Consider the following 14,038-nt stretch of genomic DNA (forward strand, 5'->3'; position numbering starts at 1 on the left):
CAGCACACTGCTAAACCTTTTCTGAACCCTCTCCAATTTCGTAACGTCCTTCCTAAAACATGGCGACCAGAACTGCACATAGTACTCTAGATGAAACCTCACCTATGTCATGTACAACCTCCTGTATCAACTGGGTTGAATTGTCCTTTTACATAATTTTTCCAAACCTGATTATATTATGATCACTGTTGCCTGAATGCTCCCCCACTGAAACATAATCCACCTGACCCACTTCAGTGTCTGGAATTGGATCGAGTCCTCCCTTATTGGGTTAGAAATGCATCGATAAAATGGTTTTCATATGTATTTTGAGAACTTACTGTCCTGGGCTATTTTCAGGATAATTGAAGTCATCTCCAGTGTTATCACTCCTGTGTATTTCATGCATTCATCTGTGCTTCCCCATGTCCCGTTCATGTTCTCTGCCTCTCTTTGAATCATTGCATTTGAATCACTTCCTACATTGTTTTGTTTGCCTCTTTAAGGAGCTATTTCAATGTTATCCCCTTTGGCCATCTTCTACCCTCTGTGACTTTGCACTCATTCGAAATGTGTGCCCTACGTTTCCTCTCTCTCAATAAATCACCCTTGTCCTCAGTGCCCTACCCTGACTTCCTGACCCCGGCAACAGCTTGAGTTTGTTGAAACGGTCATCCTTGAGTTCACGCTGTCGGACAGAGGGGGCTTTCAGCATCTACTGAAGGGGAACCCACAAACTGCATTGGCACCATTCTACCATATTGGATTCAACCTCTTCGGGGAGCAGTGACCTCCCAGGAACCCCTGACCATGAAGGAGCCTGTTACTCCCTACCTCTCAGGAACAGTGCGGCTTGCTCCCTCCTCCATTCTGGACAGCTGTGGAGATAGTGTAAAGATTGGGCTAGAGAGCGGGAACAGATAATGTTGCTTGTTATCTCAGCGAGCCCCTTGCCTTTCTTGCAGCCCACGTCAATCCGCCCAACACAGGTAGGAGAAAGGTTGCTGCAGGAGGGGCTGGCACAGACTGTAAGTGCATCGCCTGGGTGCGTGCTCAGAGTGACCGATGACCATCCAGAGTAGTAATCCTGTGGTCTCTGGATTTGGAAATTGCGCAGCATCAGCACGGTTGACCCATCGGCTGTAACCACATCCACTGCAAAGGTGTTCCTGCAGAAGGGATGGCCCAGTGACAAGAAGAGTAGCTGCTCTGGAGTGACATGGACTTCAGGAGAATGGTACAAAGCTTTGTCAGGGAGCCAAGGAGTCACTGTATGAGGGGCAAGTGCATCAACAACAACTTGCTTTAAATTGAGCCTTTTTGCGGCTTCTCCTGATGGCAGTGAGCTGCCTTCTTGAACCACCGTAGACCACGTGCCATAGTTAGACCCTCAGGGAGCAATTTCTCAGGACTTCGGCCCAGCGACAGTGAAGGAACGGCGATATGATTCCAAGTCAGAACAGTGAGTTGCTTGGAGGGGTAATATTCCCATGTATTACAGAATCCCGACGGTGTGGAAACAGGCCATTCAGTCCAACAAGTCCACACTAACCCTCCGAAGAGCATCCACCCAGACCCATCCCCCTATCCTTTCCCTCTAACCGTGCATTGCCCATGGCTAATCCACCTAGACTACACATTTCTGGGCACAATGGGCAACTTAGCATCGTCAATCCATCTAACCTGCACACCTTTGGATTGTAGGAGGAAACCGGAGCACTCAGCAGACATGGGGAGAAGGTGCAAACTCCACACAGGCAGTTGTGCGAGGGTGGAATCGAACCCGGGTCTCTGGTGCTGTGAGGCAGCAGTGCTAACCACTGTGCCACCGTGCCTGTATCTGCTATCTTGGCAGTAGGGGTGGGCAATAAATGCAAGCCCCAGCCGGTGATGCCCATGTCCGTAGAGTGAATAGAAAAGGCAACCTAAAACACAACAGCTAGAAAATAAACCAAAATTGACATCAAACTTCGCAAGAAGACACAAGGATAGATTTGAGAATCTTAAAGGGTGAACATGAGGTACAAAGATAGAGGTTTAGGGAGGCACTTTCAGAGATCATTGTTATGAACCAGACCAGACCCCCTCAAAATATATGAAGAAAGTAGTTTAGACCCTAAGTTTTTTTTTATTTTAAAGGTAAATATGAAGTGTTGTGTTCCACATACAATTGATTTGGTCAAGCTACTCAACATTAGGCAAAACACAATTTATTCAAATGCTGTAGTTAAAGTACAACAAAATAAAGAAGAACTTGGAATAATTTAACTGCATTGGAAATCTTAACAGAATAATAGATTAAATAACTATTACTAATTAACTGTTCCAATATAGTAACATCCCATAAACACTTTCCTTGGCAAATTCAGAAAATAGATTTGTCTCACATGTTGTTCTCCAATCCAGGAGGAACGAACATCAAAAGACAATACTCAGAGATAGAAAGAAAGTACAGCAGCCGGGAGGGATTCACTGCCTTCCAACCCTGCTGAGAACCCAGAAACAACTGCTGAAATCTTAATCTAAAAATCCTGGGTCTGTGAGAACTTAACCACACCCACTCAGCCTGCTTCTACTATTCTAACTTCACAACAAAAAAAATCCACGGCTTCATAAATTGTTTATCTTCACATCGGCTGGTCTGCGCCGTCCCCCAATCTCTCTCTGTAAAAGAAACCAGGACAAAACACACCTCTTAAAGTCACAGCATTGTTCCATCACCAGAAGGCACAGACACCAATAGTATAGCAGTGGAAATTGGAGATGTACAACAGGTCAGAATGAGATGGATGCAGAGTTCTCAGTGGGTCATAAAACTGAGGGCAAGGAAGAGAACCCAGGGCCATGAAGGCATGTAACTGTCAGGGTGCACATTTTAAATTCAAGGCAGTTGCTCTGGATTTCCACCTGACTAAATTGGTGTCGGGTAAATAAGATGAGAAAAGTGAATGTATGTTTCTAAGAATGGTCTGAGAGAAACCACAGACTTCCGACAATATGGAAGCAGGCCATTTAGCCCATTGATTCCACACTGACCATTCCACCCAACCCATCCCAGTGCCCATCCCTGTAACCCAGCATTTCCCATGGCTAATCCACCTGATCTGCATATCCTTGGGCACGATGGGGCAATTTGGCATAGGCAATCCACCTAACCTGTACCTCTTTGGACTGTGGGAGAAAACCCACGCAGACACGGGGAGAACATGCAAACTCCACACAGTCAGTTGCCTGAGGCGGGAATTGAACCCAGGTCTCTGGGAGTGCAATGTGTAGAATGCACCAGCAGGTAAGGCCAGAAACTGTAAAAGCAGTAAAAAAGCAAAATCAGTGCTAAAGTGTCTGTATCTGAGCATACTCAGTCTTCAGAACAAAATGGATGAATTATTAGCACCGATTGGAGTAAATTTGACTGGACTGGTAGACATTACAGAGTCATGGTTGCAAGGTGACCAAGGACCAGTATTTCAGGTTCAATATTCAATATTTCAACTTGCAATAGAGCAGCACGGTGGCTCAGTGGTTAGCACTGCTGCCTCACAGCACCAGGGAGCCGGGTTCAATTCTAGCCTCAGGTGACTGTGTGGAGTTTGCACATTTTTCCTGTGTCTGTGTGGGTTTCCTTCGGGTGCTCCAGTTTCCTCCCACAACCCTAAGATGTGCAGGTCGGGTGAATCGGCCATGCTAAATTGCCTATCGTGCCCAGGGATGTGCAGGTCAGGGGTAAATGTAGGGTAATTGGGGAGGGGAATGGATCTGGGTGGGTTACTCTCTGTAGGGTCGGTGTGGAATTGTTGGGCTAAAGGGCCTGTTTCCACACCGTGGGGGTTCTGTATTTTGGAAAAATTCAAGGTATTTGACACTTCTGGAAGACAGAAAACTCGGAAAAGATGTCGGGATAACTCCTCGCATTAAAGATGCTATTAGGGCAGTAGTTAGAAATGGTCTTAGTTTGAAAAAGCAAGATGCAGAATCAATTTTACTTGAGCACCTACTTTGAGAAAGGATGTACTAGCACTGGAAGGGGTGCGGAGAAGGTTCACTGGGCTGAGTCTGGAGTGGAGAGAGTTGGCTTAGGAGGAGAGGCTGAAAAGACTGGGATTATAGTCTTTGGAATTTAGAAGAATAGGAGAAGGGGCATCTTACAGAAACACTTAAAGGATTATGAAAGGAATAGCTAAGGTAGAAGCAGGGAGGTGGTTCCCACTAGCGGGTGAAACTAGAACTAGTTTCAAAGTAGCCTCAAAATAAGGAGGAGCAGACTTAGGACTGAGCTGAGGAGGAACGTCTTCACTCAAAAGAGATGTGAATCTGTGGAATTCACTGCCCAGTGAAACAGTTGAGGATTCCTCATTGAATGTTTTTAAGGCAAAGATAGAGAGATTTTTGCGCAGTGAAGGGATTAAGGGTTATGGTAAGTGGAGCTGAGTCCTCAAAAAGATCAGACATGGTCTTATTGAATGGCAGAGCAGGCTTGAGGGGCCAGACAGCCTACTCCTGTTCCTGTTACCAATGCTCTTATGTAACTTTGACAGGGATAAGAAATATGAAAGGCGAGAGATCCCATCTGGGAGTAGTTTTTGGACCCCTGTAATCATTATTTATGGTGGCACTTTGGCTCAGTGGTTAGCACTGCTGCCTCACAGCGCCAGGGACCCGGGTTCGATTCCAGCCTCTGGCAACTGTCTGTGTGGAGTTTGCACATTCTCCCCGTGTCTGCGAGGGGGGTTCCCTCGGGTGGTCCAGTTTCATCCCACAGTCCAAAGATGTGCAGGTTAGGTGAATTGGCCACGCTAAATTGTCCACAGTGTTCACGGGTGTGCATTAGTCAGGAGTTAAATGTAGGGGAATAGGTCTGGGTGGGTTAATCTTCAGAGGGTTGGTGTGGACTTGTTGGGCTGAAGGGCCTGTTTTCACACTGTAATGATTCTATTAAAAAAATTCTAATCGGAGTATACAGGAAGAGATAAGTCATAGAGATGTACAGCATGGAAACAGACCCTTCAGTCCAACCCGTCCATGCCGACCAGATATCCCAACCCAATCTAGTCCCACCTGCCAGCACCCGGCCCATATCCCTCCAAACCCTTCTTGTTCATATACCCATCCAGATGCCTTTTAAATGTTGCAATTGTACCTGCTTCCACCACTTCCTCTGGCAGCTCATTCCATACGCATACCACCCTCTGCATGAAAAAGTTGTCCCTTCAGTCCCTTTTATATCTTTCCCCTCTCACCCTAAACCTATGCCCTCTAGTTCTGGACTCCCCCACCCCAGGGAAAAGACCTTATCTATTTATTCTATCCATGTCCCTCATGATTTTATAAACCTCTATAAGGTCACCCCTCAGCCTCAGACGCTCCGGGAAAAACCGCCCTACCCTATTCAGCCTCTCCCTTTCGCTCAAATCCTCCAACCCTGGCAACATCCTTGTAAATCTTTTCTGAACCCTTTCAAGTTTCACAACATCCTTCTGATAGGAAGGAGACCAGAATTGGACGCAAGTGGGTAAGTAAGATGCAGCAATAATGATGGGAGATTTTAATTTACATGTAAATTAGATGCATCTTATGAAAGGCAGCTCAGAAATTGAGTACAAATGTTTTTCAGGACCATTGCTTAAAGCAGCAGGAAAGAGGCAACTCAAGCCTTGATAAGGTGCAAGTAGACAGACACTTCCTGGGTGTTGGGGTGCAGTGGAATGTCTGAAACATTGGTGTTGTGTCATCAGGCCAAGAAGAAGCCCCCAGCTGTAATGGACGGAGGGTAGGTTAGGTAGATTAGGACAACCTGACTGTACTTGCAATACCAGAGTGCCTCAAGTTATTGGGATATTAAGAAATAGGTGTAGGAATAGGCCATTCGGTCCCACACACTTGCCCCATATTAGATCATGGCTGATCTGTCCTAGGCCTCAGCTCCTTTTTTGAGCCTGCTCCTTGTAGCCATCGACTCCCCTGATGTGTCAAAATCTCCTCTGGGAATACTTTCATCCCCCAGCCACCCTCTGGAGCAAAGCATTCCGGACATTTTCCGTCATTTTTCCAAACTATCATGGGTGAAGGCCTCAACTTGTGGAACCACTATTATCAAACCTGCTCCTTAGTCCTAGAAATCTGCCTAGTCAAACTCTTCCAAACTGCCCTGCACAGGGATATCCTTTCTTAAGTATAGAGATCAAACCTGTAAATGCAGCCTCACTCACCCCCTGTACAGTTGGAACACGACTTCCCTATTTTTAAATTCCAAACCACTGGCGAATTTCCACTGACTTGCTGCACCTGCATGCTGACCTTTTGTGTCTCTTGTGCAAGAACACCCAGATCCCTCTGCGTTGCCCTGCCTTTGGGATCTCTCTCCAGTGAAGTAATGGTCTGCTTTTTGATGCCTTTTACCACACGTTTTGTGAAATTAAGTTGTCCCCTTGTGGTTTGGTTAGAGAATAGAATCCCTACAGAATGGAAACAGGCCATTTGGCCCAATAAATCCACACTGGCCTTCTGAGAGGTAACCCACCCAGACTCATGCACCTACCCGCCATTTTCTATATTTAGCCCTGACGAACCTAACACTATGGGCAATTTAGCCTGGCCAATTCACCTGGCCTGCACATCCTCAGATGGTGGGAGGAAACTGGAGCACCCGGAGTTAGCCCACGCAGACACGGGGAGAATGTACAAACCACACAGACAGTCACCCGAGGCTGGAATTGAACCCGGGTCCCTGGCACCGTGGGGCTGCAGTGCTAACCACTGAGCCACCGTGCCGCCCCTCGGTCATGTTGTGAAGGAGCAAACTGCCCCACGTTGCCCCATCCTACACTAGGCAGAGTGCCTCCTGTGGGTACAGAGTTACAGATCATGTCGTTGCTAAAACGCCACAATCATTACATGGCTGATCCTGTGATATATTTAAGGATGGATCTCAGTGAAGGTCAGTGGGAATATTAAGAAGTCTGGAGCCGGTGGTACAGTAGGTACGTAGGCTCAAAGGGATGAAGGATTCACAGGAACACACCTACCAACAGTGAACTGAATTGAATTGGCCTTATTGTCTCATGTACTCACATGGGTACAGTGAAAAGCTTACAAACCTCGCTCAGAGTGGATGCGATGACAACAGTAAAGTGAGTGAAATAAAAAGAGGCAGCATCTGCGTAGAGAGAGAGAAACAGAGTTACTGTTTGGAGTCGGGGGACCCGGGTATTTCATCCACCAGCTCCCACACCCAGTACGGGGACGAATGAGCAGTTATCATCTCTCCCTGACAGGAGGGAGGATTTCCCAGTGTGTAGTCCACATGTCGCTATAAAAGAGCACTTACAGTGTCACTTGAAGTACAAAGGTACCTAGGTCCTATCCTTAGTTATAGAATAGAGAAATGAAGGAAAGAAGTTATATTTCAGTAATCTTGTCAATAATAAAGAAGAGTAGCCAACAGACCATTTTTTGTTATACAAGTATAGACTTATGGATTAACTATGGTAGCCTAAAGAGACCCCACCCCTTCCCTTCTATTTCTCTCAGCCACCTACTGGATTCATCCCTCCCATCGACCAACCAGGTCGGACCTTCTACCTGTCTCCACCTATCCCCACCTCATCACTCTGTTTCCCCCCCCAGCTCCCACAAAAATTCCAGTTTATCTGCAGCTCCTCTTTCACCCACCCCCCCAGTCCTGAAGAAGAGTCATACCCGAGACATTGACTTCCCCACCTCCTGATGCTGCCTGACTTCCAGTCTCCTACTTGTCTAGCCTAGAGAGAGAGCAAGCAATAAAAATGTACAGGTTCCATTGTCAGAATTAAGTCACATTGGTCTGCTTGGTTCTCACTCACTGTCTCACTCCATATTATACTGTATATCTCTGTCCATCCTCACCTATCTCACTGCAATTCATATTTCAATTTCTTTTGTCACGTGTTGGACCCTTCATTTTGCCTCTCTCTCTCTTTCTCCATCTCCTCTTTCCCCCCTTCTCCCCTCTCTCTCTCTCACTCTCTCTTTATCACATGGACCTGAAGATGGACAGAAAGTTCGCTTCCAGCTGGTTTGCCTCAAACCTCACTCAGAGCGGACAAGACGACAATGGTAGAGTGAGTGAAATAAAAAGAGGCAGCAACTGCGTAGAGAGAGAGAGAGAAACAGAGTCACCGTCTGGAGTCAGGTATTTCACACAACCAGCTCCCACACCCAGCGAGGGGATGAATGAACAGTTGTCGCCTCTCTCTCTCTCTCAGACAGGAGGGAAGATTTCCCAGCGTGTAGTCCACACGTCGCTATAAAAGAGCACGCAGCGGCTGTCTGGAACAAAGGCTGAGGTCCCCTGGAATGCATTAGAATGAGTATGTGAGACAGTCCGGGCCTCTCTGTAAGCTTGAGCTCACTGAGAGGACAGTTTGCAAGCTATCCTGCCCAGTTTCGTCCCATCACATTGAAGGCAAACTTACCATGGAGAAGTATATTTGCGATCAATATTCCTTGCAGGCTGTGGGCCTTCTGTGAATTATCTCTCTCTCTCTCTCTCTGTAGGTACAGAATCGTGCTACAGGTCAATGGGAGGCAATAGCCCTCCAGCACCAAGACCCCCAGGGCGGACCTTGTGTACGGGCTTAGAGAGTGAGTGTTGATGGGTTGTTTTACTGGGGGGCTGGAGTGGGGGGCTGGGCGTTGAACCACACGACGTGAAACTCTCACCATCTCACCATGGGGGATCTCCTGCAAGGTATTATTACCTTGTTAGAGTTTGCTCATTGGGTGTAAGTCAGACCAAATGATAGCCTGTCAATGAAACTGTTGAACAGTTCCATATTCTATATGTTTAACACAGTACCGGCCCTTCAGCCCTCGATGTTGTGCTCGCCTTCTATCCTACCTTAAGGTCAAACTAGCCTACATACCCTACATTTGACTATCATCCATCTGCCTATCCATTAAGTGTCCTTAATGTATCTGACACTACTACTGCTGCCGGTAGTGCATTCCACACACCCACCAATCTCTGTGTAAAGAACCTGCCTCTGACATCTCCCCTAAACCTTCCTCCAATCACCTTGAAATTATGCCCACTTGTGATACCCATTTCCGCCCTGGGAAAAAGACTCTGGCCATCCACTCAATCTGTGTCTCTCATCATTTTGTACACCTCTATCAAGTCACCCCCTCATCCTTCTTCACTCCAATGAGAAAAGCCCTAGCTCCCTCAACTTTTCTTCATAAGACATACCCTCCAGCCCAGGCAGCATCCTGGTAAATCTCCTCTGTGCCCTCTCTAACGCTTCCACATCCTTCCTATAATGAGGTGACCAGAACTGAACACAATATTCCAAGTGAGGTCTAACCAGGGCTCTGTAGAGCTGCAGCTTAACCTCAGAGCTCTTAAACTCAATCCCTCTGCAGCAGGAGATCGCTAATAAAAATCGCTGTACCCTTTCAGTAGAAAGGTCACGTTATCGAAACAATGTCCACAATTCATCAATCACATGATAGCCAATTTGTGCTGATGAAATGTGCGTTATAGCAGAACGACCTGTATTTTGTTTTATGTTGTGGCCTGTGAAATACCTTGGTACGTTTCATTGCATTATATAAATAAATGACTTGTAATGTTGCACTTGTCCGAAAATCAGTCTGACCCTGTTCTAAACATTAGGTCCAAACCTACATTATTCCCGTTTGTTTCCTGTGATAATGTTGAGTGTGTCTCCTTTCGCTGGATTGCAAGGCAAGAAAGAACTGGAATGTTTATGAAGTACTCTGTTCCCTTCGTACCAGTTGCCACTCATGTAGAGATCAACTCTTTTAGGATGTGAAGGTGGAATGACAGCAGTAAGGCCAAGGAAGTACAAATCAATGAAGAATACACACAGAGCAATTGAATCAACGATTTAGGAGGATTTTAAGATGGATTTCAAGCAGGTTTTAGATGTGTGGAGCTAAGTGGAGAAGGGAAGGTTTTAGTAACCAGAGGCAAGGCTAAAGTGTGAAGTGCAAATAGCAGGAGTGTGAAAATTGAAGGGTGTATGGGTGACCAGAGGTTGGAGGAGTCTCACCAAGCAAAGTATAGCAGTAAGCCACATAAACAGGCATTAGGTCAAATTTAGAAGGATATTAATAAATTGAAGAGGGTGTGGAAAAGATTTACAAGCACATTACTGGGACTGGAGGGTTTGAGTTATAAGGAGAAGCTGGATAGGCTGGGACTTTTTTCACTGGAACATAGGAGGCTGAGGGGATGATCTTATAGAGGTTTATAAAATCATGAGGGACATAGATAAGGTGAATAGACAAGGTCTTTTCCCTGAGGTAAGGGAGTTCAAAACTAGAGGACATATTTTTAAGGTGAGAGGAGAAAGATTTAAAAGGGACCTTTTTACACAGAGGATGGTTCCTATCTGGAATGAACTGCCAGATTAGGTACCGTTACAATATTTAAAAGACATTTGGACAGGTACATGAATAGGAAAGGTTTAAAGGAATATGAACAAACTGCAGGCAGGTGGGACTAGTTTAGTTGGGAAACCTAGTCAGCATGAACGAGATGGATTGAAGGGTCTGTTTCCGTGCTATGCAATTCTGTAACAACCCTATCAACTTGGGTGGAGACTTTGAGGGATCTATGGACATGGACCCCAGATCCCTCGGTTCCTCCACAATGCCAAGAATACTGCCTTTAATCCTGTTTTCTGCTTTCGATTTCGACCTTCCATAGTGAATCACTTCACACTTTTCCAGTTTGAACTCTATCTGCCACTTCTCAGCCCAGTTCTGCATCCTGTTAATGTCTCGTCACAAGCTACAACAGCCCTCCACCAATTCACAATCCACCAACCTCCATGTCATCAGCAAACCTACTAACCCATCCTTCCACTTCCTCATCCAAGCATTTATAAAAGTCACGAAGAGCAGAGGACCCAGAACAGATCCCTGCAGAGCACCATTGGTCTCCAGGCTCCAGGCTGAATACTTTCCATCTACCACCACCCACTGTCATCTATGGGCCAGCCATTTCTGTATTTGGACAGCCACATTTCCCTGTATCCCTTGCCTCCTTACTTTCTGAATGAGCCTACCATGGGGAACCTTGGTAAAATCCATGTGCACCACATCCACTGCTCTATCTTCATCGAGCTAAAGTGAGCTCTGTTACATATTTAACAGAACCGAAAAGATGTGGGATATCAGCCCATTTTGTCCGACTCCCAAGTGCACTCTCCCCTATCACTGACACTCTACACCCCTACTTAACCCCCTTCCCCACCCCATGTACAATAGATTAGATTCCCTACAGTGTAGAAACAGGCCCTTTGGCCCAACAAGTCCACACTGACCTACCGAAGAGTAACTCACCCAGACCCAATTCTCTCTGACTAATGCACCTAACACTATGGACAATTTAGCATGGCCAATTCACCTGACCTGCACATCTTTGGACTGTGGGAGGAAACCAGAGCACCCGGAGGAAACTCACACAGACACGGGGAGAACGTGCAAACTCCACACAGACAGTCACCCGAGGCTGGAATTGAACCTGGGACCATGGTGCTGTGATGCAGAAGTGCTAACCACTGAGCCACCGTGCTGCCCTTTTTAAGGGAACGTTAAGCGGCCCCTGAGAAGATGGTGATATGGTTACACAATGTCAGCAGGTAATTGCACAAGGGAAATCATGTTTAACCAAGCTGTTGGTGTTTCCCTGAGGATGTAAAAGCATCGATTGATGAGACCAAGTGAATTTTGTGCATTTGGGTTCAAAGCCGATTTTCAGTCCAGTGGCTCAGTGGTTAGCACCACTGCCTCACAGCGCCAGTGACCTGGGTTCGATTCCTGCCTCAGGAGACTGTCTGTGTGGAGTTTGTACCTTCTCCCCGTGTCTGCATGGGTTCCTTTGGGTGCTCCAGTTTCCTCCCACAGTCCAAAGATATGCAGGTTAGGTGAATCAAACATGTCAAATTGCCCGTAGTGTTCAGGGATATGCAGGCTGGCTGGGTTAGCCATGGGAAATGCAGGGTTACAGGGATAGGGAGGGATTGCATGGGTCTGGGTGGGATGCTCGTCAGAAGATTGCTGCAGGCCCTGGTGGGCGAAATGGCCTGTTTCCGTACTGTCGGGAGGCTATGATGATAGTAAGATGCAAGACAGGATGGGTATAGAAAAATTAGTGCTGATAGAACTTGGATAATATTAGCTTGATTGGATGAATTGGGTAAAGGATAGAAACTAGAGATGAAAAGTAAACAGGCCGTTTCTTGCGTTGGCAAGCGATAACAAGTGAAAAAATCATCACATGGGTCTCAACTCTTTATCATCTATGGTCAGTGGCTTAGATGAGGAAATGAATTCCCAAGTTTGAAGGCAAAAGCTAGAATCCAGCAAGACAGAAAGGGACTGCTAAAGGGGGCAGGCAGTAAGGTGTGGGAAAGAGGAAGAGGCGAGACCAGCTGGAGAAAAGCTGGTTTTACCAAATTAGCAAGAGAAAGGGAAAGGCAGACTATTTTCAAATGCTGTTGATTCGAGGGTTGATTCTCCCTGAGATCAGATGTCTCGCGCACGCAAAATGTTGGTAGTGGCTGCAATTAGTCAAGAAAATGGTATGTTCCCCTTTATAAGAACAAAACTGGATCTAAGCGTACAGGGGTCCCTGCGGTTATACAAGGCCTTGGTGAGACCACACCAAGAGCACTGTGCATGGTTCTGACTTCCTTTACATAAGGGAAGTGCTGGAAAGGATGTCGCGACAACTCAAGAGACACGGTAGAGGAGATTGTGGATAGAGATAGGAGAGACTGAGTGTATGGAGCTGGGATTCCCCAGAGTGTCAAAGAGGTGAAATCGTTCAAGGGCCTGTTGAGACGGGAGGTTGCCTCCAATGTTTGTAGAGTTAAAGACCCAGGGCCCTCAATCTCAGAATGAGGAACTGGCCAAGTCAATGAGTTGAATCTTCTTCTAAGGGGATGGTGGACCCGAGATGATGTCTAGCTCAGAGAGTGTTCGATGCTCAATCATTGGGAATCCTTCAGATAAAAAAGGGTATGTTGTTGGCCAATGGGATTGGAAGGCGATGGCGCTGCTCCAAACCTGTTCACACAGGGACTACCCTTTCTATTCTGCAGGTTCGTCGACTTCGTATAACATGGCTGGCACAGGAGATCTGTACATGAGCATGCAGGCTCTGAATGGGGACTCTTACCAGGCAGTCCAGGTCGGAGCTAATGTGCAACTACAGGTAGGAAACATCAGAAACTGCTGTCAGATATACAGAGCTTGATATATTCAGGCATGCTGTCTTTAATTGGAGATCGGAGGGGAACGGAGGGTAGACCAGACAGGAGATGAGAACACAGCTTTTGGAAGGGGTTGGAGACATTTATATATAGAATAACAGATACCTGGGAATGGGTTACATTCTAATCGAGTGGATCAGGGATTTATAATAGAACAACAGACACTCAGGAGTGAGTTACAGACTGAAATCTAATTAAGGGGTTTGTGGTGTTTATATATAGAAGAACAGATACCCGGGAATGAGATAGACTGGAACCTAATTGTGGGGTTCAGTGTGGTTTATATATCAAATAGCAGATACCTGGGAGTGAATTACAGACTGGAACCTAATTGAGGGGTTCAGTGTGGTTTATATATAGAATAACAGAGACCTGGGAGTGAGTTCAATCCAGAATCTAATTGAGGGCTTCATGTGCTTTATATACAGAATAATAGATACCAAGGAGTGAGTTACAGATTGGAATCTAACTGAGGGGTTCAGTGCACTATATATACAGAATAACAGATACCAGGGAGTGAGTTACAGATTGGAATCTATTTGAAGGGTTCAGGGGTTTATATGTTGAATAACAGATACTTGTGATTCAGTGAATCTAATCAAACAGACTGGAAGTTTATATATATTTAGAATAACAGTCACCCAGGAGTGAGTTACAGACTGGAACCTAATCGAGGAGATTGGGGGCTTTACATAGAGAATAACAGATACTTGGGAGTGAGCTATGGAATGGAATCTAATCAAAGGGTTCAGGAGTTTATATATACTATAATGGAT

The 14,038-nt window shown here is 46.1% G+C and overlaps 1 protein-coding gene across 3 annotated transcripts in view; it reads left to right on the forward strand.

Annotated features, from left to right (window-relative positions):
- LOC132818645 (pre-B-cell leukemia transcription factor 1-like) overlaps nucleotides 1-14,038 on the forward strand; it is a 381,714-nt gene that overhangs the window by 336,765 nt on the left and 30,911 nt on the right. For 2 of the 3 annotated variants that reach the window (XM_060829652.1, XM_060829653.1), the window contains 2 exons: nucleotides 8,512-8,598; nucleotides 13,092-13,204. In XM_060829652.1, coding sequence (XP_060685635.1) covers nucleotides 8,512-8,598; nucleotides 13,092-13,204 — 200 coding nt within the window. The remainder of the gene's footprint in view (nucleotides 1-8,511; nucleotides 8,599-13,091; nucleotides 13,205-14,038) is intronic. The other variant, XM_060829654.1, reaches the window with a different exon arrangement.

This window comes from Hemiscyllium ocellatum, chromosome 9 (genome assembly GCF_020745735.1).
Source record: "Hemiscyllium ocellatum isolate sHemOce1 chromosome 9, sHemOce1.pat.X.cur, whole genome shotgun sequence".
NCBI lineage: Eukaryota > Metazoa > Chordata > Chondrichthyes > Orectolobiformes > Hemiscylliidae > Hemiscyllium > Hemiscyllium ocellatum.